The following is a 21,046-nucleotide window of genomic DNA, read 5'->3' as shown; positions in this document are numbered from 1 at the left end:
ATTTGCTAAAGTTACAGTTCAAGTGGAAATACTTTCAGGAAAAGCTCATCACAGTTACAGCTTTGTAGGCAGCTCTGGGCAACACCAAGAGGATGCTGGAGATAAATTTGTTTAAACATTTTTCTGCTATTCCTAGTCAAATCTGCTGCAGAGTTATTGGGTGTTTATCTCCTATTATTGGCACCTCTGAAATATACTCACTTTAAGTTTTGGCCTTGGGACAAACTGAAACTGACTAACATATAACAGAAGGGATATGAAGATACATTAAGTATGGAGCTGTAACAGTGTTCCTGTTGCACATAAGTGAAAGTACTTGGTCTCCCATCATTTGAAGCAGCACACTATTCCAAGATGGAAAACTCTTGCTGCTGGCAAGGCTAACTATTTGTAAAGGTGGATTTAAGGAAATGTACTAAATTAATGCTCATTTACTTGTATAATTATGTGCTGTCTACATAAACCTACAGACTTTTACCTTTCCAATATTAGCACTAAGTTAATGGAAAACAGGACACGGGAGGGTGTGTGGGCATGCCAATGCTGATGAATGTCAAGCTCAAGTTACCTGACTTGCTTGTTGTTTTAACATCTGTACAGTATACCATCTAATGCATCACCTCTCAGACTTTTAAATCTGTTATTTTAAATACATTCACAGCAATTTGGCTTAAAAGCGCCTTTGATTATTAAAATAAAAGGCAAGTAGGTAACCTGTATCTTTAGCTTCTTTGCCACCTGATATGTTAAACAGCCTTCATACCTTAAACTTACTTTAATAAAGCATGCAATTATTAAAGCATTGCAGAATGGCCCCAGAGCACACAAGCTCCATTAAATTTGCTTATATCTAATTATGACTGCCTGAGGCAGGTGAGAAATTGAGTCTGATAAGATCTTTCTTTTTACCTTAACCAAAAAAAATAAAATAAAGGCAGCAGTGATTTTCTATCTAATTACTATCTACAACTATTTACGGTATTTTCTCCTTAAATGAATACTCCACAAAGCATTCTTTGTGCAGTAACCAGTCAATTCTAACTTTTTAAAAGCGTCTGAGATACAAAAGACAAGTTTATCTTGCTTCAAGGATGATACAGGTCACCAACGATGTCACCCCAAAGTCACTTTCTGAATCACTCAAGGTCTTACCACTTTTTAAATGGATTTTGGTTTAAAAACTAAAAATTATTTTGGTTCTAAACAATTTGTAAGAAGTACTAAATTGTCATACAGTTCAAGAGAGCTGCTTATGAGCAAAGCAAATGAAACAAAGTTCAGTTGGTGACATACAATTACTTAGTTCTGAAAAAGCATATTAGTTAATCTTACTCTTCTATCTCACACTGAGATGTTAAGTGTTGTAAAAATATAAGCAACATCCCTTCTCTGTTTGCTGTGCATGAGCTGGAAACTTTCTTTCTTTTAAATAAAAGATCTTGAGCTTTTTTCTTTATTTAAAGATGGGTTGGTGGGAGGAAGTGAGGCAGTTAATTCCTATAGATTGTACCTGATCACCCCCACCAGAGGAGAAAATGGTATTAAAAATCATAGAATCATAGAATATCGGGGTTGGAAGGGACCTCAGGAGGTCATCTAGTCCAACCCCCTGCTCAAAGCAGGACCAATCCCCAATTTTTGCCCCAGATCCCTAAATGGCCCCTCAAGAATTGAACTCACAACCCTGGCTTTAGCAGGCCAATGCTCAAACCACTGAGCTCTCCCTCCCCCAAATTGGGAACATCTCATGTAAACTGAGAGTGAATGACAAAGTTTTGTGTTTCTAGTCATTTTAATAATGCTAACAGCACTGAAAGATCCACTGAGAACAATGAAATGAGACCATACTAGTAAGTGCTGTAAAACTAAAGAGTTGTGACAAGGGAACCCAGCTGGAGCTGAAATGACTTCAACAAGGAAAATGAATAAATAAAAATATATTTTTTTAGAGTGATAGTAGTTTCAAGCCAGGATATGAACAAACAACTAAAGGTACTCCACATAACTCTTAAACAATAGTACACCACAATATTACCCCTTTATTTTTAAAAAGGGTATTTAAGGCAGTAGAAAAAGGCATTAGATACAATGTGAAAGTGTCACATCTATGCTGAATGTAAGACCTGTCACATGCCAAGGTTATTCGACACAATTTATCAGATATATATTTTTATCCACCCATGTAGAACTGACTCTTTTCTATTATACTAGCCATTCTTTGGTCTAATGACCCACAAAACCTTAGTGACCCCAAAACAAAAAGGGGTTTTTGTCAGTTTTATTCTTAAACCCTAATCTGATACTTTTACATGAAAAACTGCTTAGAGTCCTGTAATTTGGAAATGATGTATTGTGCCATTAATAAGGTTCTCATCTGCTTCTGTATGGTTACAGAACACGTGCCACTCAATAAAGCTTTCTTTAATAGTCCACTTGGGTATATCTTTTGTCTTTGCAAACATTCAGGTCATCTTTTGTAATAGCTTGCTTCAATATAAAAGTCACGCTTCAAACCATTGCCAATGAAAGTCAAAAGATATGTTGATTTTGAGCTCCGATTTACTCAAACAACTGAACTATAACTCTCATTCTTTAAAAAAAGATCAGTGACATCACCTAGTGTGTGCTATCAGCTTCACAAATTTAAAGATTGCTGTTATACAAGTTCTTTGAGTCCCAACATAATTACATCATGTTGGATGTTAACTTGTTAATTCTTCGTTAAATCTTTTTTGTGATATTTTATAATTCTGAACCCATCTCTAGCGATCAATTTGTATTCCTTTTGAATGACCGTACTGCGGACCATTGCATTATATATGTAGGTATACTGGGGGGGAAAACAACTGAAGGAATTTAATGACTAAGCTACAAAAATATATTGTGTATATTATGTATTATTCATAGGTTCCATTAATTGTTCAGACATACTGTCATATTCTGGCAATACTCATTTTAAAATCTATCCTTCTTCACCTCTTCATATTACTGTTTTTCACCTTAAATTACAAAACAGAGTTTTTGTTTTCTTTTTCCTTGCTGTGCTTTTGCAGTTGCTCATTAATAAATTAAGTTTACCAAAGTGTTAACATACAGCACTGTTTATAATCTGGATACCTACCAAAAGCTGCTACTTTTATGATGAGGGCTTGAATGTTAGATGATATCATTTCTTTGAGCAAAGCTTCCTGGTTTTGATGCCAAAGGTAAGCTAAAGGCTGCAGATTAAGCCTCTTACACCTATTTAAAAGAAAAATAAAGACAAATCATTGGGTAAATTCCAATATTATGCTCTTTTACACAATTGTTCAACAATAATTGTAACATTTCTTGGGTGTCCTACTATTAAACATGTATGTTTTCTAAACCTTCAATATTTTACTATAATGAATGTATTAAAAACATGTTATCTTTTATAAAGTACAGTGTATATGTGCACTGTATGAAAAAAGAAAACTAAACATTCTGATTTTAATTGTACCTGTACAAATCACTGATGTTAATCATGTTACACTGGTAAAATAAGTATAACCAAGGAGAAAATTAAGCCCCAAAATTTCATATACATAACTCCATATAAATGCAGAAGATGGTATATTTCTGTCCACAATATTAAGGTCAACGTTGCTTAAAGTGGAATGCACAGAGCAGATAGCCACTGCATACTCTGGGGATCAACTGGATTGCCACATATGGAATGAGTATAGAATCTGTAAGAGAGATACCAACCCAAGAAGACTAGTTTCACCTGCTGTACTTACACTTCTAAATGTTGGTTTGACTATGCTCTTTAAATTGCATTAATATTTATCACATTAGACGATCACTAATTCACACTACTGACAGTGAGAGACCCACTGCAAATTAGCAAATTTTGTGAATTAGTGAGAAAGTAGATAAAAACAAAAATAAAGCAAGGGGACTTTGTCCATTAAGGCCCAAACCCTGCAAACACAAACAAGTGGATAGCCTTACTCAAATGAGCAGTCCTATTAAAACAATGCTCAAATTACATGCAAAATAGACTTATTTTGTCAATTATCATTGTTTCAATTATTTAACACGTGATAGTGTATTAGAAGAATTAACATTATTTTTAAATGTGCCTAGAATTGGGGACCTGAAGAAAAGCTCTTTGTAACTCAAAACTTTGTCTGTTTCAACAACAGAATTTGGTTTACACTCATGTTAAGGTTTATACTCTTCTCCTTCCAAAGCACCAAGAGTTTTATTTGCAAATAGACTTTTTAAAAGCCCAACAAAGCACAAAAAGTCTTGAGCATGTTGCTAAGGTGTGCATATTTGCAAGTGTATCTTATATAATCAATTTTTGTTGAAATCTCAGAAGAAGGAGTACGGTACACCCACATTAAACGAATCTTCCCAATACAAATGAGAAATGCAAGTTGCTGCTTAATGATTTTTTTAAATTATTAAACAAACTCCTTCTGTGACAGACTGGGATCTTTGGTAAGTTTTGGCTTGTCTTCAAAAGGAAGTAATGGCAGTACAGCCAATATCAGGTGTCTCATCTCTTTTATTAATTGAAAAAGATATGGTGCTTTTCCTATTAACGCCTGATCATCTTTCAGGAGATGCTAGATTTAGCTGGTTTTCGGGAAAGTATGATGATTCAGTGGATGAGCTTTGTATAGTCTACAATATTTCTTTGTTTTCAGATTCTTGTGGGTCAAAATTATATTTATTATGACTCTGGTCATTTTTATTTCCTGTCCTTAATGGAAATTTCAGTTGAAAAATGTCAACTGGTAACCACCAGATTATTTTGGTCAATTCTACATTTTGGAATTGAGCAGTGACTCTATTGTTCCCTTGGACTACTGGATCCTCCAGCTGAAACTGAGAAAGGTCAGTGGAAGTAAATGGACCAATACCTCTCCCATTATATCAATGCCAAAACTCTCAATAATTTCAATGGATCCAGGATTAGACAAAAAGAAGCCTGTAGAATCCATCAAATCCATCTACTATAATTTCACTACTAGTATACATGCAAGATATACATACAGAGAAAAAAGCACAGTGCTTTCGGTTAGTATGTTTTACAAATCAGGTATCTTAGAATATGGAATAAAAACACCTGTTTCTGTTTTATACTACAGACTTTTTGTTGGTTTTGTGCACATCACTGACAAAAAAATCTTTTTCAAATTTATAAGTAACTTCTCAAGAATATTTTCTTACACGTCTTCCACTCGAACTCGTTGATAGTCAGAAAAAATGGCTCCTACAGAGACACCTTCCACTTCTTCCTTGTCCTTAGGGGAAAAAAAAGAAAGGCATAGTAGTGTTACAAATACGTTAATGCACATACTCATCGGCAGACTGGAGATTCAGAATTACATAGTACTTCACTTTGAAAACCAACCAGAAAGGGTGGATCCTTTTCTCAGTACCTAGTATTTAAAAAAAAACAAACAAAAAAATTGAGTAGTCTGCAAGGTAGATCTGCTCCATGGATACTACACCAACCTCAGAGGGAGCAGTACTCTGCTACCTTAGTACCACTACTCTACAAAGGAAATATCCAGTGTATCTGCAAAGCAACAGGCCCTACCCTGCAACCCTGTTCCTGAAACTCCTAGCACCATTCAGTGTAACTGCTCAGGTTCCATTATGCCTGGTACCCTCCATTCCAACAGCAGAAAGGCAGGATTTGCCATTTTGCCCCTCAGAGCACAAATGAAGGCTTATTATGTTCCTCCCTCCTACAATCTATGTTGGAATGTTTTTCACCACCGAGGAAGTCTCTGAGGATTCCTAATGATTTTTCTCTACTTTAAATTCTTTGCTCTTCTCCCACACAAGGTCCTATGCCACAACAATGAATCTCAGCAACCTGGGAAAAACTATACAGCCAGTTATTACTTTACTTAAAACAGGTCTCTGTCACCCTAAGGAAGATCATTCCATTGACAAACAAATCTTATCAAGATACAGTGGTCACCATTAAACAGTATTTTCCAATGTTTATGACAGAGTGGAGTGTGCAATGATGATGTTTTTTCCATACACAGAACAGTAGGTATCTGTGGTAACTGTGAGCAACTGTTGACTTTGATAGCTTCTGTTATCAAACAGATTTTCTGGGTTGTTTTCCCATATGATCATTGTTTCTGTTTTTAATTACTTAAGCTGATATTCTTTTCTTTGCAAATATAGTAGAAAATATTACATTTTAAAATGAATGTACTTTTAAAATGATTCATGGGAAGCATCTGTTTTTTGTTTTTTTTTATCTTGAGTTCAAATCAGAACCAATTTACTGGAACAGAAGTAGCATTCTTCTTCCTAAATTTGCACCCAGTAAAACTGACTTGAACTGAATTAGTTTTCCTGCCATGGCTGATCATGGCTTTAAGGTGTAACTTCTCCTCTGAGGTTGTTGTGCCTTGTACCAATGCTGTGAAGTCTGCAGCAAGGCTTTCTCACAAAAAACTTTCATCTATATACATATCCATATATGTATCTCAGAATGAAATTGGTCTTTTTTTTTGTCATGACATTCAATTGCAAACTCAGTCAGTTCCTTATCAGTAATTACCCCCCAAGTCACCTGCTTCATAACTATTTTTAGATAACAATTCCGTTTTATTCCTGTGCTGCATTATCCTTTCCTTCGTGTATTATTTTATACTTCTTTACATTAATTCTCATCTCATACCAGTCCAACCAAATTCCCAAGTTGTTCATATCCAACTGTATTTTTGATTGAAAATCCTCTCTATTTGTCATAACTCCTAGCTGTATCATCTGCAAATTTGATCACTGTTGAATTTACATTCTCCTTCAGGTCATTAATGAATGTTGAATAATACTGATCTCAATACCAAGCTCTATATGGGATTCCTCTTGATGCCTCTGCACATTCTGAAGTAATACTATTGATAATAAGTTATGATATCTTATCTGTCAGCAGTTCATTATCCATTGATATTATTATCAAGACAATACTCCTCCTGCTTCTCTTTGAGATTCCTGTACAATACTAAGTCAAAGGACGTTTAAAAATACAGATAAATTACATCCACTGCACTTCCCTTGACCACCCAGTCCATTACTATATTTAAAAAGAAAAAGAAAAAGAAAAAGAGTAATCAAGCTAAGATCAAGCCAAGCAGAATTGTCTCTGAATAGAATTCTTTACAAAATTTTCCATGGAGCCTTCTTGGGTCTATTTAAGTGTATACTATACATTTGAAAGCTTTTCTCAGATATTTCTTTGTTCTGTTTGTCTTTGACATGTGAGATACATGTACTGCTATTAGTAATACTAGTACCACTTATATATTGGGTTGCCAGGAGTCCAGTGTTGGACCGGAATACCCAGTCGAAAAGGGACCCTGGTGGCTCCAGTCGGCACTGCCAACCGGGCTGTAAAAAGTAAAGTCGGCGCTGCAGTGGGGGCCGCAGCTAAGGCAGGCTCCCTGCCTGCCCTAGCGCCACGTGGCTCCTGGAAGCAGCCGCCAGGTCCCTGCAGCCCCTAGGTGCATAGGTAGCCAGGGAGGCTCCGCGTGCTGCCCCCGCCCCGAGAGCCAGCTCTGCAGCTCACATTGGTGGGAACCGTGACCATTGGCTGGGAGCCGCGGTAAGCACTGCCAGGACGCCCCACGCCCTCCTGCACCCCAACCCCCTGCCTCACCCCCAGAGTCCCTCCCACACCCAAACTCCCTCCTGGAGCCCGCACCCCCCCAACACCCTGCCCCAGTCCCCTCCTGCACCCCAAACCCTTCATCCCCAGAGCCCACCCCCCAAGCTGAAGCCTGTACTCCAGTCCCCTTCCCCAGCCAGGAGCCCTCTCCTAATTTCTGGCCACACCTGGAGCCCGCACCACCTGTCCAGATCCCATACCCCCACTACCCGAACCCCTTGCCCCATCCCAGTAACCTCTCCTGCATCCCAATCCCCTCATCTCTGGCCCCACCCTGGAGCCCGCACCCAGAGCCAGGGCCCTCAGCCCCCTTCCACACTCCAACCCCCTGTCCCAGCCCAGTGTAAGTGAGTGAGGATGGGGGAGAGCAAGCGATGGAGGGATGGAGCGAGTGGGGTGGGATCTCGGGAAGGGGTGGAGTGTTCGGTTTTGTGCGATTAGAAAGTTGGCAATCCAATTTATATAGCACAGTCAGGTTCAAAGCACTTTATAAAACAATATAATTATCCCCATACCAAATTTGTTAGGTACAGCAGCTAAGTATTATTCTGTATATTTGCACTTTATGTAAATAGTATATGCTTCGCATTAGCATTACTTAGTTATAAAATAGGCTACACCATGGAATAATGTATTGCAGTTTAAGTATATTAATGCACTTCTCAAAAGATTTAAGTTCACTTAGCCTTCATGCTTGTGCCTTATACACATCCACGGAGTATTAATAGATCAGTGACCTATTGAACAAAATGTGAATGATGCCACTATAATTCATGTAGCTCATTACCACGTTTACAACCAGATTTTCTGTTTATCCATGTGCCATTATAAAAATCATTGTATGTTGTGAAGTGAGTTTTCCACTTTCATTAATATTCTTAAAGTTTTCAGTGACCATTTCTAAGAGTACCATGTTTTTAACTGAAAACACCTGAGTGAATTGTTCCATCTGAAACTCCAAAAATAAAAATATTTACAATAAACTAAGGCTTTGCAATCACATTTTAGGCATTAGGTCTAGAAAGCAAAGAAAATATCAGTGTTGTGTATCCAAAGTATGACTTCTAACTGTTAATTATTAGCACTATGAATGAATGAATGAATGACACACTATCATCCTCATTCTAATTACTGTGTATTTCTACTTCTGACCCAGCCACTGAGATGTATTTAGACATGACTTACTCTCTACAATATGGCAAAACTGCACAACAACATGCTATTGACTTTATATTCTGGCTGAATTTATTCTTGGCTCGTCACCGTTTTGTTTCACCTTTTTCAGTTTTTCTGGAATTACAGTATATAGTGCCAATGAAGGCATAAAATATAAGCAAGTACACTGTATAAACAAATATTCATCCTAAATTCCTATTTCATGATTCTCACTAGTCTATTATTTCCAAAGTATAGTAGATACAGTGGACTTGATCAAGATATCCAGCTACATTGGTGGCATCTCTGCTTATATGAAATATTATCCAACAGCAGCAATGCTTTTCCCCAGTAACAGTCATGTATTACTCTGGCTGCTGAAATTGCAGTATGTGACATCATATGCTAATAAAAAAAAATAATGTAGTGCACTACAAGACGTGGCATAAAATGGATACTAAATACAGGATTCCATCAAAAAGTACAGTGAATAAGGACAATTTAAGAAGAGTTTATCAAGAAGTTAATTAGTTAGTAACTATCTACTCACAGCCTAGCTTCCTTCCTTCATATTTTAGGTACCTGAATTTCCAGAACTTGAGATTTTCAGGTATAGAACCTTTACAGTTCTCCTGTATCACCTCACATCAGGAGATTTATTCTCAACTGTCTTCCAAAACACTTAATACCATCTCAAGAATGAACATTTTATTTCCATGTTTGCCATTCTCCAACATATTGTTCTGTATGGAACTACACAGTAGCATATATTTCCCTTAATCCAATACAGCAGACTACTAGTAATGAAAACATTTAAGCAGTTACTAGTGCTTTATAGAATAATAAATTAATCAGGTTGCTAATGTATACATTTGGGATTATTGATGATAAAAGTTTCAAGGTAACCACATTTCTATACCATTACCATTATTAGAAGTAGTACAGTATTACCGTAACATCTAGGAGTACTAGTCATGGATCAGGACCCCCTTGTGCTAGGCACTGTATAAACACAGAACCAAAAGATAGACCCTACTCCAAAGATCTTACAATATAAGTGTACGACAAGAGATGAAGACAGATAGACTGGGAAGCATAAAGAAACAATAAAACAACCAGTGGCAACTCTGAAAAGTGCCAGATCCACAGGATTAAGAAAGAGAAAACTAGAGGAAACTTAACAGGAGCCAAAACTATTTATCTGCTTTAAAAAAAAAAAAAAAGGCAGACACCAATAAACAGACAGCTGAAAAAATGGCTGCTTTAGGGCTGGAGCTGTTTGTCTTTGCCAGACTAAAAGGGCCAGTCCCATAAAAGCATGAGAAAGGCGAAAAAGTTACCATACAATGATAACCCTACACTACGAAGCCCCTCTAGGAAGCAGGCAATCACCAAGAAAATATCTGTGAAAATAGCTGTTGTACATGAACTCTACACCATGCATCCGAATTGAGAAACTCTGAAAGGTAGGCTGACAGACTATTATGTCAGACACTGCCACTAGTTAACATGTATATATATGTTAGACACACAGGAATTGTATAATATAATGTTAGCATATAAAGATACATACTCATAGCCACTTTAACAGTGTGAGGAATTATAAGGCTGTCAGAAAAGGTGCTGGAAATAAACCAGGAATATACGACCTGCTTTGTCAGACATGGGACTGAGTCTGAAAACACAAATATTATCAATAGAAGAGATCAAGAAAAGTTTACTCAACTTTAAAGTTCAGATATTATTAGAAAAATTACTACAATTGCTTTTCCCTCAACAAATCAAAACCCTATGTGTGTTCAAAGTTGTATCTGCTCACTACAGTGATCCCTGAAAAACAACTTAGCTAAGAGAAAGTGAACTGATCTCATGTAACATCAACAGAATTGTTAACTATGTTAAAGGCAGTGGTATTGCATAAAATGTGAATGAGGGCAAATTTGGGGCCATAAGATCTTTTACTAGTGATGATGCATGAACCAGAAAAAGCACAGATTTACTTTCAGATCTCAGATTTGCAGTTATAAAAATCCTAAGATCTTTTTACTTGTAAGCAGAGAAAATTAAAAATATTAATTTAAGACCCACAGTGCCATATTTACCTGGTCAATTGTCAGAGAACATCACTTTAAGAGTCTCTAAGAAGCAGCGTGGATTTGATTTAAATCAAATTGATTTAATCATGGATTTCTACATAAAAGTGCATTCATGTTGGTTGTTATAACCTTAATACATATTCTTTAAAATTCAGATAGATGTAGGTTTCATTTTTAGAAGGTACACACTATTCATTTTTAAAGTGATTTATTTTGAACACTTTTCAGATTAGTTTTACAGCTATATCAGAAAACGAATGATTGTTTGGTTATTTCATTTGCCAAAGATAACTGAAGCAGATATTTATGAAGTCATTGGGAGGTGAACTATCTCCAATTCAACAGGTTAATCATTAATATTGGGAGGATTTTCTTGCCATGCTGTATTAGGAGGAGAACATCACCAGACAGATATTTAAATTGTTTTATTTAACTAAAACAACAATGTTATGTATTCTGGATTTTTTTCTTCAACAGCAAACATAATATTTTAACAAAACAAGCATATGAATTTTTGAATTTAGTTAAACATTCAAGTTTTTTTTTAAATCACGTTTGTTTTTGTTAAAATTGGTTTGAACTAAAATAGTTACATGAAATATTTAAAAAAAAAACAACAGTGAGGGTGTCAGCCCTCCAAATATCACTCTTAGAATCTTACTGGTTCATCCCTTCCTCTGGGAACATTAACAAGTGGGGGAAAGAAAGAATGTCTTCTTCCACCTGCAGCTAGGCAGGAGACTATGCCCATTCTTCTCATAAAAGGCCTTGCCATGTGATCCTCTTCACAGACTTCAGATTAAGCAACTGCAACCCACTCTTCTGGTAGCTGAAAGTGAAGGCCACATAAGCACTCCTGTTTGTACAGCATTCAGCAGGCCTTCTCCAAAGCCAAGCAGGTTTGTGTGTATATCAAACTACTGATAATACACATAATAGTGGCTACTCATTCAATTCCAGACCCAATTCAAAGTCCTTTAATTGATCACAACCCCCTTTTGACTGCTGGGGGCAGAGGTCCCTAAGATATGGAACTTATTGATAGAGAAGAGAATGAATGTGGCCATTATCAGATCAGAATGCAATGGACATGCTAAAAATAAGTGACTTACATATATTGTATTCCCAATCGATCAGTGTGAAGTAGGCAGGAAATTAAACTGCATTATGAATCAAATTTTCTGCTGGCCTAACTCCACTGTAGTCAATAAAATTTGGCTCTATTTTTCTGGTTGAATTTTACAACTGTCCATGCATGTGTAATTTGAGTCACTCAGATTTTCTTCAGTTTCACAGCATCCCCAAAATGTTCCTTCACAGGAGCTGCATGTGCATCTTGTAGAGCAAATCTAGCTGTGAAGCTGCCAATGTGAGAGGAGATTAACACCTTCAACAAATATGCTGATAACTAATGACAGTTGGTGGGTAATCTGACTTTATCTACAGTCCCATCTGCATGATTTACTCATAAAGGACCAAGGTCCTGATCCTACCTGGTGTGGAGCATCCACTGAAGTCAAAAGGAACAGCAGATGCCCAGCATTACTCAGAATCAAGTCCTACAATCATTTCTCCTGTTATGAATGATTCTTACATCACTGTGAGAGTTTATTACATTACTTTGCTATTTTTGTTTTATGTATTGTGCAAATGCAGAATCTACTTTTGTCATTTGTTGTTGACTAGTCAATTAGAATTTAGATTAAGTTCCATCTTGCATCCTTCCCCATGATAAAATATACTGAAGAGCAATAATTTTATCCAGCAGGCAATTTTACAGCACCAATCATTTTTCCTCAACAAACTGTAATTAAATATGGATATTATTAATGGTATAATTTTTCTTACTAATATGAAACACAGAAGATGTACAGAAAATGTAATAAATATTAACAATTCCATGTCTTTTGTGGGCCTACTTTTTCTTATCTTATAGTAGAGAACAGATGAAGTATGAGGGATATCTAAAACAACAACAAAAAAAACCCAAAGTTCAAAAGAAAATTAAAATTGGTTCTAGTTATAATTGAAATACTGACTACTGCTTGGATCTGCAATGCTATTATTCCATATTCCCCTAGCAGCACTGAAACTGAAGCTAAATCAAAACTTAAAGACATGATAGGAATCAGAAAAAGAACTACACTTCTTCTTTGCGTATGTGCAGCATGCCTCAGGTGGCATGTGACATGCATTGATCACCGAATTTGGTCCGCTGATTGGATCATTAGCTTCCCCAGCTTGGGCAAGGTACTGACGGGGAGTGCGACGTGAATGCTAATCCATGCCCCCAGAACCACACTCAGGAGTCTGATCTCCCATTCAAATACACAATAACATCACTATTCAAGACAAAGTCTATCTATCTAACTTGTTGGTTTGCAAATTATTCTGTCTAATTGATTGGCCCTTAGAACACTGGCTGGTAGTATGTCAATAACTGGCTGGTCACAGGGTTGACTTCTCTCCTTGTTTCCAGCTGCCTCTATAGACCTCTGGGCTCTTCGCTGTAAAGAAGAGCCTGTAAAAGCAGTTGAGCATGAGAAGGAGCTAGCCTAGCTACTTGTACTAAGGGCTGCTTCTACAGAGGAGGAGTTGTAGTCACCCAGACACCTGATTTATCAGTGGGAAAGGAATGTCCATGGGAAAAAGAAATGATGCAACCAGTAACTATATCTAGGGTAACAGAGAGACAAGAGGGAAAGGTGACTGAGCAGCATGTCAAGGGGAGCCAAATAACAGGTAAGTGCAAAGGAAGTAGGATGACCAGATAGCAAGTATGAAAAACCGGGACAGGGTGTGGGGGGTAATAGGTGCCTATGTAAGAAAAAGCCCCAAATATCAGGACTGTCCCTATAAAATCAGGACATATTGTCACCCTAAGAGGAAGACAAGGACCTAGCAACAGGAAGGCAGTAGAAATGAAGAAAAGAAGAACATGCTACACTGAATAGCAAAAATATAAAATATGAGTATTTTCTTTCAAAAAAAACAAACACATATCACGTTAAAGACAGCTAAAAATTCAAATCCTTTCCTAACATTACTTTTCTATGGAAGCAATTACTGTAACTGCCACAGAGATGTTCTGCATCCCTGCAAATATGAATGGCAGGAAAAATGATCTACCCCGTGTTCCACACTATGAAATACTTTGAGAATACCTGGATGTACATACTTTGCAGGCAACCAACACTGTAGTTTCTAGGCACTGAACAAAACCAGAAGTCAATTCATTCAATATGGTTCATTTTTGGTGTGTAATGGAGCACATCCGAGAGGAGGATTGGGCCCTAAATGTAATCACCTAAAAAAGACCACGTTATGATGATATAAAACAACCGAGTTTCAACTTCAAATAGAAGTAGTAGAGATAATCCCATTCCTTTTGTTTGTTTTTCAAACATAATTTTGATTGAATGAATTTCTAATGTGTATTAAAGCAGATCTGATCACAGGCTGGAAGGGCATGAATGAAGAAACACACAGATGTTTCAATTACTTAGCAGAACAGTAAAATTTTCCTCATTAAGTGATTAGTTGAAGATGTCCAATAATATAGCTTTACATTCTGAAAATTAAAGCAAGGTCTAACCAGACCTTTACTTTTAAGGATTCCAGTAGTGCACTAATTAATTGACTCTTAAGGAGTATTCTATGCATTAGTGGGTTTGCAAGTTAGATGCAACATCCACTATTTTACATGTTTTGAAGAATACAAATGTACATGAACACTAGAATGCATAGCTTTATCAGTGCCAACTGAAGGCTTGATCCTGCAACATCCTGAGCTCTCTGCCTCGTTTAATCAAAGCAGTGAGGCACTTGCTAATTTTAAGCATTGAAGTAGTCCTTTTGACTTCAGTTAAATTTTGACAGAGCAAGACCAGAGTGCTGAACATCTTGCAAGATTGTGCCCTATGTTAAAAAACTATTCTGTCACACTATAAACAACACCAGCTTTAATTTACACACCACATGCCCATCACCAGTCTTCTGGATACTTCAAATCCAACTCAGATCAGATATAATTACTTTTACCACATTAGAAGGCATTTCAGTATTTTTTGTTGGAGTTGAATTCCTCTGCAGTACCATTGTTAATTGATATTATGCAGTAAATAATGCTAAATTTTCTTACACTCCCTAGGAAATTATGATGATCACTATCCCTGCCTGATCTAATGAAGAGACAGCTTATAAATGATCATCATGTCTGTAACAAACATAACCAACTACTGGTAACGCAACCAGAAATTGAAACACTGTCCTCAGTTGTAGTATTATACTGCATCCATTGCTAGCAGGCTGAGTTACAAAATTAGTCCTACATATAAATTATAGGTCTCACAATCAGGTGTTTCAAAAGAACAGGTGAAAAGTAAATTATTTGACATTCACAGATTTATAGATTCCAAGGTCAGAAGGGACCATTTTGATCATCTACTGTGACCGCTGGTACAACATAGGACATAAAACTTCCCCAAAATAATTCCTAGAGTATACTTCTTAGAAAAACATCTTATCTTGATTTAAAAATGATCAGTGATGGAGTATCCACCGTGACCCTTGGTAAGCTGTTGGATGACATGATGCCGCACAGATGAAAAATTTATGTTTTGTGTGTGTGTATGTGTGTGTGTGTGTGCGCGTGTGCGTGTGCTTATATGTGTGTGTATATATATATAAACAAGGGGGTTGATTGTTTTTTCGAAAGAAGTCTTTACCACAGTGAAATAAAAAAGCTTGTTAACTTCCTTCTTTTCAGGAAAAAAAAAGTTTCTTCTGCTGAATCAAAGAATTGTTTTTCACCTAAGAGGTTTTTCCAGTAAAGAGACTTCATAAAAATAACTTTTTGATATGTCACCAATTGCAAAGACAAAGTTGAACTTTTGGGAATACAATTTAGTCATGCAAGTAGTTTCTGTGGTCATTAGCAACACTGGATTTCCTTTCTTAAATCTTTGAATTTTACCCTTTGGCAAATACCAATCAGGCCCAAACTGGTAGAAGCGAATTCTTAGAACATTATGTTATATGGAAAGTAAATAGATGATTAAAGCTTTAAACTACTGAGGTTTAAGGAGCTAGACTCAAAAATTTTACTTTTATTTATTTGAAAGAGGTTTCTCAAGGGATTTTTTGTTGTTGGTTTTAATGTTTTACTGAGTATCAGCAATATAAAGCATTTTAGAAACTCACAAAGGCTGACACCCAGAACTGTCTGATTAAGTAGAGAGCTTGACACAATCAGCACCAAAAGAAAAGGAGGACTTCATAGAATACCACGGTTGGAAGGGATCTCAGGAGGTCATCTAGTCCAACTCCCTGCTCAAAGCAGGACGAATCCCCAATTTTTGCCAGAGATCCCAAATGGCTCCCTCAAGGATTGAACTCACAACCCTGGGTTTAGCAGGCGAATACTCAAACCACTGAGCTATCCCTCCACCCACTTGTGGCACCTTAGAGACTAACAAATTTATTTGAGCACTAGGTTTCATGAGCTACAGCTCACTTCATCAGATGCATTCAATCTCAGCACTGTGACTGATAAAATCATTATGATAATCCTTTATGTGCTGTTTTACAGTACCAAAAGAAAAACACTGTGCGTAGATACATTACCTTGTGCAGTGACTAAATTACAATGAAATTCTATACAGAGACAACATGGGTGTGTTAATATCTTTTATTGGACCAACTTCTGTTGGTCAGAGACAAACTTTTGAACCTATATCATTTGTGAATTTCTATAGTTACTCAAAATCTGAATATTTTTCAGTTTGAGGATTGTATCTGTTTTACAACACAATAAAGTTACACACACTGCAACCAATACGGTATGAAATACAACAGCCCTTTATTATACTTTTTCAAGAATGTTTTTTTTTCTTGCTAATAAGGTAAAGTGACATTTTCAGGGCTTTTACAGAAAAATTCAAAGGATTATGTAACTAACTAGTATAATCTTTATCTACAGAAATAAATAGTGTTCAAAAGTGTTCAGCTATAACAGCTGCCTTGACAGCAGCATCCAAAAGTGTTTCCAATATGCATTTTCTCATCTCCCATGGAAAATTCCCATTTAATTTGCCATAAGAACATTTACAATATTTTATATCCATATCCTCAACATGGGATGCACGTTCGCATATTTCGGAAAACAGAGACTCATAATATTTAAGACCGTGTAAGCACTGTGGTATTAACATTACACTAATATTTTTCCTTAACTTTTCAGTTCTATGTCTCCAGGGGAATAGCTGCACTCTCAACGACATTTAATTTAAAAAAAAAACTACATCACCTTTCATGGTATATATGAATACGGGGCATTAACAATGTTGTCTCAAAAACAAACTTATTTCCTTACCTATAATATCATCCATCACATGGGTCTCCACACTCTTTCATATTACTACCTCTTTCCCTTTCCTTACCAAAACAAATAATACATAGTTCACGTATGATGAACTGACGGATCAGTATTTGCTGCAGTGGTATGTGTGACACTAAATTCTTTCCTTACTGATAACCTTTATACGTTTGTTTCCATATAATGTATAAATGCAGATGATATTTTTATGTATGCGAACATATAATACATTTTTGAATATAACTGCACCATTCCAGCACAGTTACAATCAGCAGAGATGCTCAAAGTGAAGACACACTCAATTTAAAAGAGAAGTGGCTAGTAAAAGAATAGTCTCTGTAATAAGCCTTCAACTTTAGTCTCCACTCTCATACATTCACCCTATACCCCGGGATTAAAATGGTTTAGGTGTGTGAACCTTTAGGGTACATTTCAAGACCCATTTATTCAGAGTTTTGAGAAATCTAATCCTGTGCTCCCAACCACTGTATAGTACTTTTTTCTCTCTCTGAATAATAACCCTTTTGTGAAAAGGAAAAGTATGTTACATCATGTATTGTTATGAAACTCCTTTAATACCTAAGCACAACAGTTGGAACTAAGGCCCGAGTGCCACTCTTAAACATGTCAGTTATCTCTGTCCTGAAAGTGATAACAAAAAAGCAGGATAGCTACATGCCAGTCATTAAATGAAAATAAAAGCCATATTAAACCAATCTAAATGGTAGTATAGAGTATATACAGATTATACTATTTCCTAGAATATTTTCCTTTGATGAAACACAATAAATATTTAATGACATTTATTTAAACATTACTATTTGAATGGGCAGTCCTTAATGTGATATTTTGTAGCTCGGGGGAGTGGTCATCTCAAGATTAGGCTTCAGGAATTTTGTGAAATCTTACACTGCCAATATTCATGATTTATTCATTCTGCAGCTAAAGAGAGAATGTCAACTTCTACAAAAAAAGAAAAGGAGTACTTCTGGCACCTTAGAGACTAACAAATTTATTAGAGCATAAGCTTTCGTGAGCTACAGCATAGAAAGCTTATGCTCTAATAAATTTGTTAGTCTCTAAAGTGCCACAAGTACTCCTTTTCTTTTTGCAGATACAGACTAACACGGCTGCTACTCTGAAACCTGTCAGCTTCTACAGTTATCCATGTGGTATCTTCCAAGAGCACTAAAACAAATCACAGTTAGGTTTTTAGTGTCTGTTAGGCCTAGTAAAGTCACTGTTACAACACAGTGCTTATAAAGACCTCAGTTCAGAAAAACACTTGTTTATGCTTTCTTGAACTGGCATGTGCTTCAGTGCTTTCCGGACTCAAGGCTTAAGGGCTCTAAATTTAAACAACAAAATTATTTTTTTTTAAAAAGGGGGATGAGGGGAATACAGGGATAAAGGTAAACTATGTTTTGTGTTAACTTTCATACACTGATCTATATTTGGTCTTAATTTACCCTCCTACTTAATTTACCTCAATCTTGCAGACCACTTAGCACATGCTTAACTTTAAGCATAGGCAAAGTCCCACCCACTAGTAAAAGGGCTCTGCTAGACTGAGTCCCTGGCATTGAGAGTAATTTAGCAGCCAAGGAAGCAAACCTGTGAAAGCTTTGAAAAAAGGTTTTTAAATTCTCTGTTTATATAACAAAGTAAGAAGGAATAGAAAAAAATATATACAAAACAATAGGGGGAAAGTTTTGATTTCTTTATGTTAGTTTTTCTAGAAGATGGTTAAAATTCCAACTGTTTTCCCATCCCATGATAATTTTTGAGTTTTAAAAACATTTCCCATTCCTTATTGGAATGAACCAGAGACATTTCTAAATTGTTTGCAAAAAAGCAGAGAACAAGAGAGAGCAAAATTCCATTCTGGACCAGGGAAACCTTCCATACAAAAGATTTGTGAAGCCTGACATTTTCACATAAAAAGTTTCAGTTTCAACAAATATGCATTTTCCAGTGGAAAAAAACATTTTGTTGAAAAGTTCCAAACCAGCTCTACTCATGACCTATTTTGCCAATACAGTGGTACACTAATGCTCTGTTATTGTAATAATTCTGTTTCCTCTTTAGAAAACTTGCACAGTGCGCAAAACACTTATTCCCAGTGTGATATACCACTTCACAGCATACTTATCTCCAGAGTAGACAGTACACCCAGAAAGGCAGACATGCTTACGTATCTAGAATGCTAATTAATGCACTTAATCTTTAGTGAAATGTTTAAAAAAGTATTTTTCCCATTAAAATTATCAATGTCTGACAGTTTTTAAAAATCACACACATCACTGGTCTTAAAAAAAAAAATCTATCAAACAAACATGATGTAAAAGTCTCAGCAATGGCTCTACTTTAGCTGTACACAAAGGTAAGTATTATTAGCTTTATTTTTCACTGTCGATGAAATGAGTATATTATTAGAGTTCCCATAATAACCGTTAAGATATTCCCAAAGCTTTTAATTCATGAACAAAGGATAATCACCCTAGAGACTTAATGCTAGATTAACATGTAGACCTCAACAATTACAATTTTTAATAAGATGTACAAATCATGTTTCAAGTTACATAGATTTTAAATTATATTATTTTAAAATAGTTTAATAAATATTAATTTAAAGGTATTGTGATTCATGTATCATAAATAAATTTTAACTCTAAATATCTTCTGGTAGAAAATAGTATAAAAATTATTAAACAATTGCTCTAAAGGCCTCAAATCATAAATGTCAAGACAATTCCTTATCCAGTTGTTAAAGTAGTTATATCACACACACACGTAATGCTGACACACTGGTTCACAGTTGATGTATTACTTTTACATTTCAGTTTATATTTTACATTTTGTATGTTGTGATTTCAATTTTCACATTTCTTTTTATTTCAGCCACAGATATTCATTTAAGGGTGGTGAATAGTAGTGGTGGGAAATCTCCACATATACTGCACTCTGGCACACCATACTGATGAAAGTATCAATCAAAACATTCTCTTTAAAACAGTATTAGTGCAGAAGAGAGTTTTTTTAATTTCACATTTTTACATCTTTACCCAACACTCTCAGAGTTCAGCAAGAAGAAAATTAGTGATAATGCTTTCAATTTAATTAGTGTATTACATGCACTGTAATTATTAGTGGGAAATGTTATATTAATGAATGTAAAAGTTAGCAGTAAATTACCTTGTAGTTATTATCAATTTCCCAAGCTACTGCTCCTTAAGATAACCCTCTCCCTATGGTCCTTCCGGTAATTTTTCTCTGTCTGATAAACATGATGATTAAACAGCACACAGTGCAAACCTTTGATACTTTTTAAATTAAATCCATGCCCAGCCTAAGGGCTGTGTCTGATTTCAACTAAATGTGTCAGTTAATCAGATAAAAAATTATCAGTAACTCAAAGAAACAGCAGCCTTAGGCTTCATCAGTGCCAGAGAAAGCTGAACAAAATAAGACATTCAGACAATATCACAGTATGAGTAAAGGTTACTGATAAGCATATAACTAAACAGAACTGTTCACCCTTAATAATGTCTATCTTTAGAGAAATGTTGCATACAACTAAGACAGAAAGACAGAAAGACAGAAAGAAAGACAGAAAGAAAGAAAGACAGAAAGCTAGTATACTATAAACACCATTGTACCAAACATGTATTGGGAGAAAAAGGTATTCTTGACAAATCAGCTTAATAAAGGACAATAACTACTTGTAACGTTTAAAAAGACACTGAA

General features: G+C 36.0%; 1 protein-coding gene across 7 annotated transcripts in view; it reads right to left on the bottom strand.

Annotated features, from left to right (window-relative positions):
- The window catches only part of DPH6 (diphthamine biosynthesis 6), a 368,925-nt gene that overhangs the window by 255,040 nt on the left and 92,839 nt on the right, over positions 1 to 21,046 (bottom strand). For all 7 annotated transcript variants that reach the window (XM_073348883.2, XM_073348884.2, XM_078853339.1 and 4 more), the window contains 2 exons: positions 5,206 to 5,279; positions 3,122 to 3,240 (listed from right to left, as the gene is read on the bottom strand). In XM_073348883.2, coding sequence (XP_073204984.1) covers positions 3,122 to 3,240; positions 5,206 to 5,279 — 193 coding nt within the window. The remainder of the gene's footprint in view (positions 1 to 3,121; positions 3,241 to 5,205; positions 5,280 to 21,046) is intronic.

This window comes from Lepidochelys kempii, chromosome 6, assembly GCF_965140285.1.
Source record: "Lepidochelys kempii isolate rLepKem1 chromosome 6, rLepKem1.hap1, whole genome shotgun sequence".
Taxonomy (NCBI): Eukaryota; Metazoa; Chordata; order Testudines; family Cheloniidae; genus Lepidochelys; species Lepidochelys kempii.
This window is presented reverse-complemented; position numbering and strand designations above follow the sequence as displayed.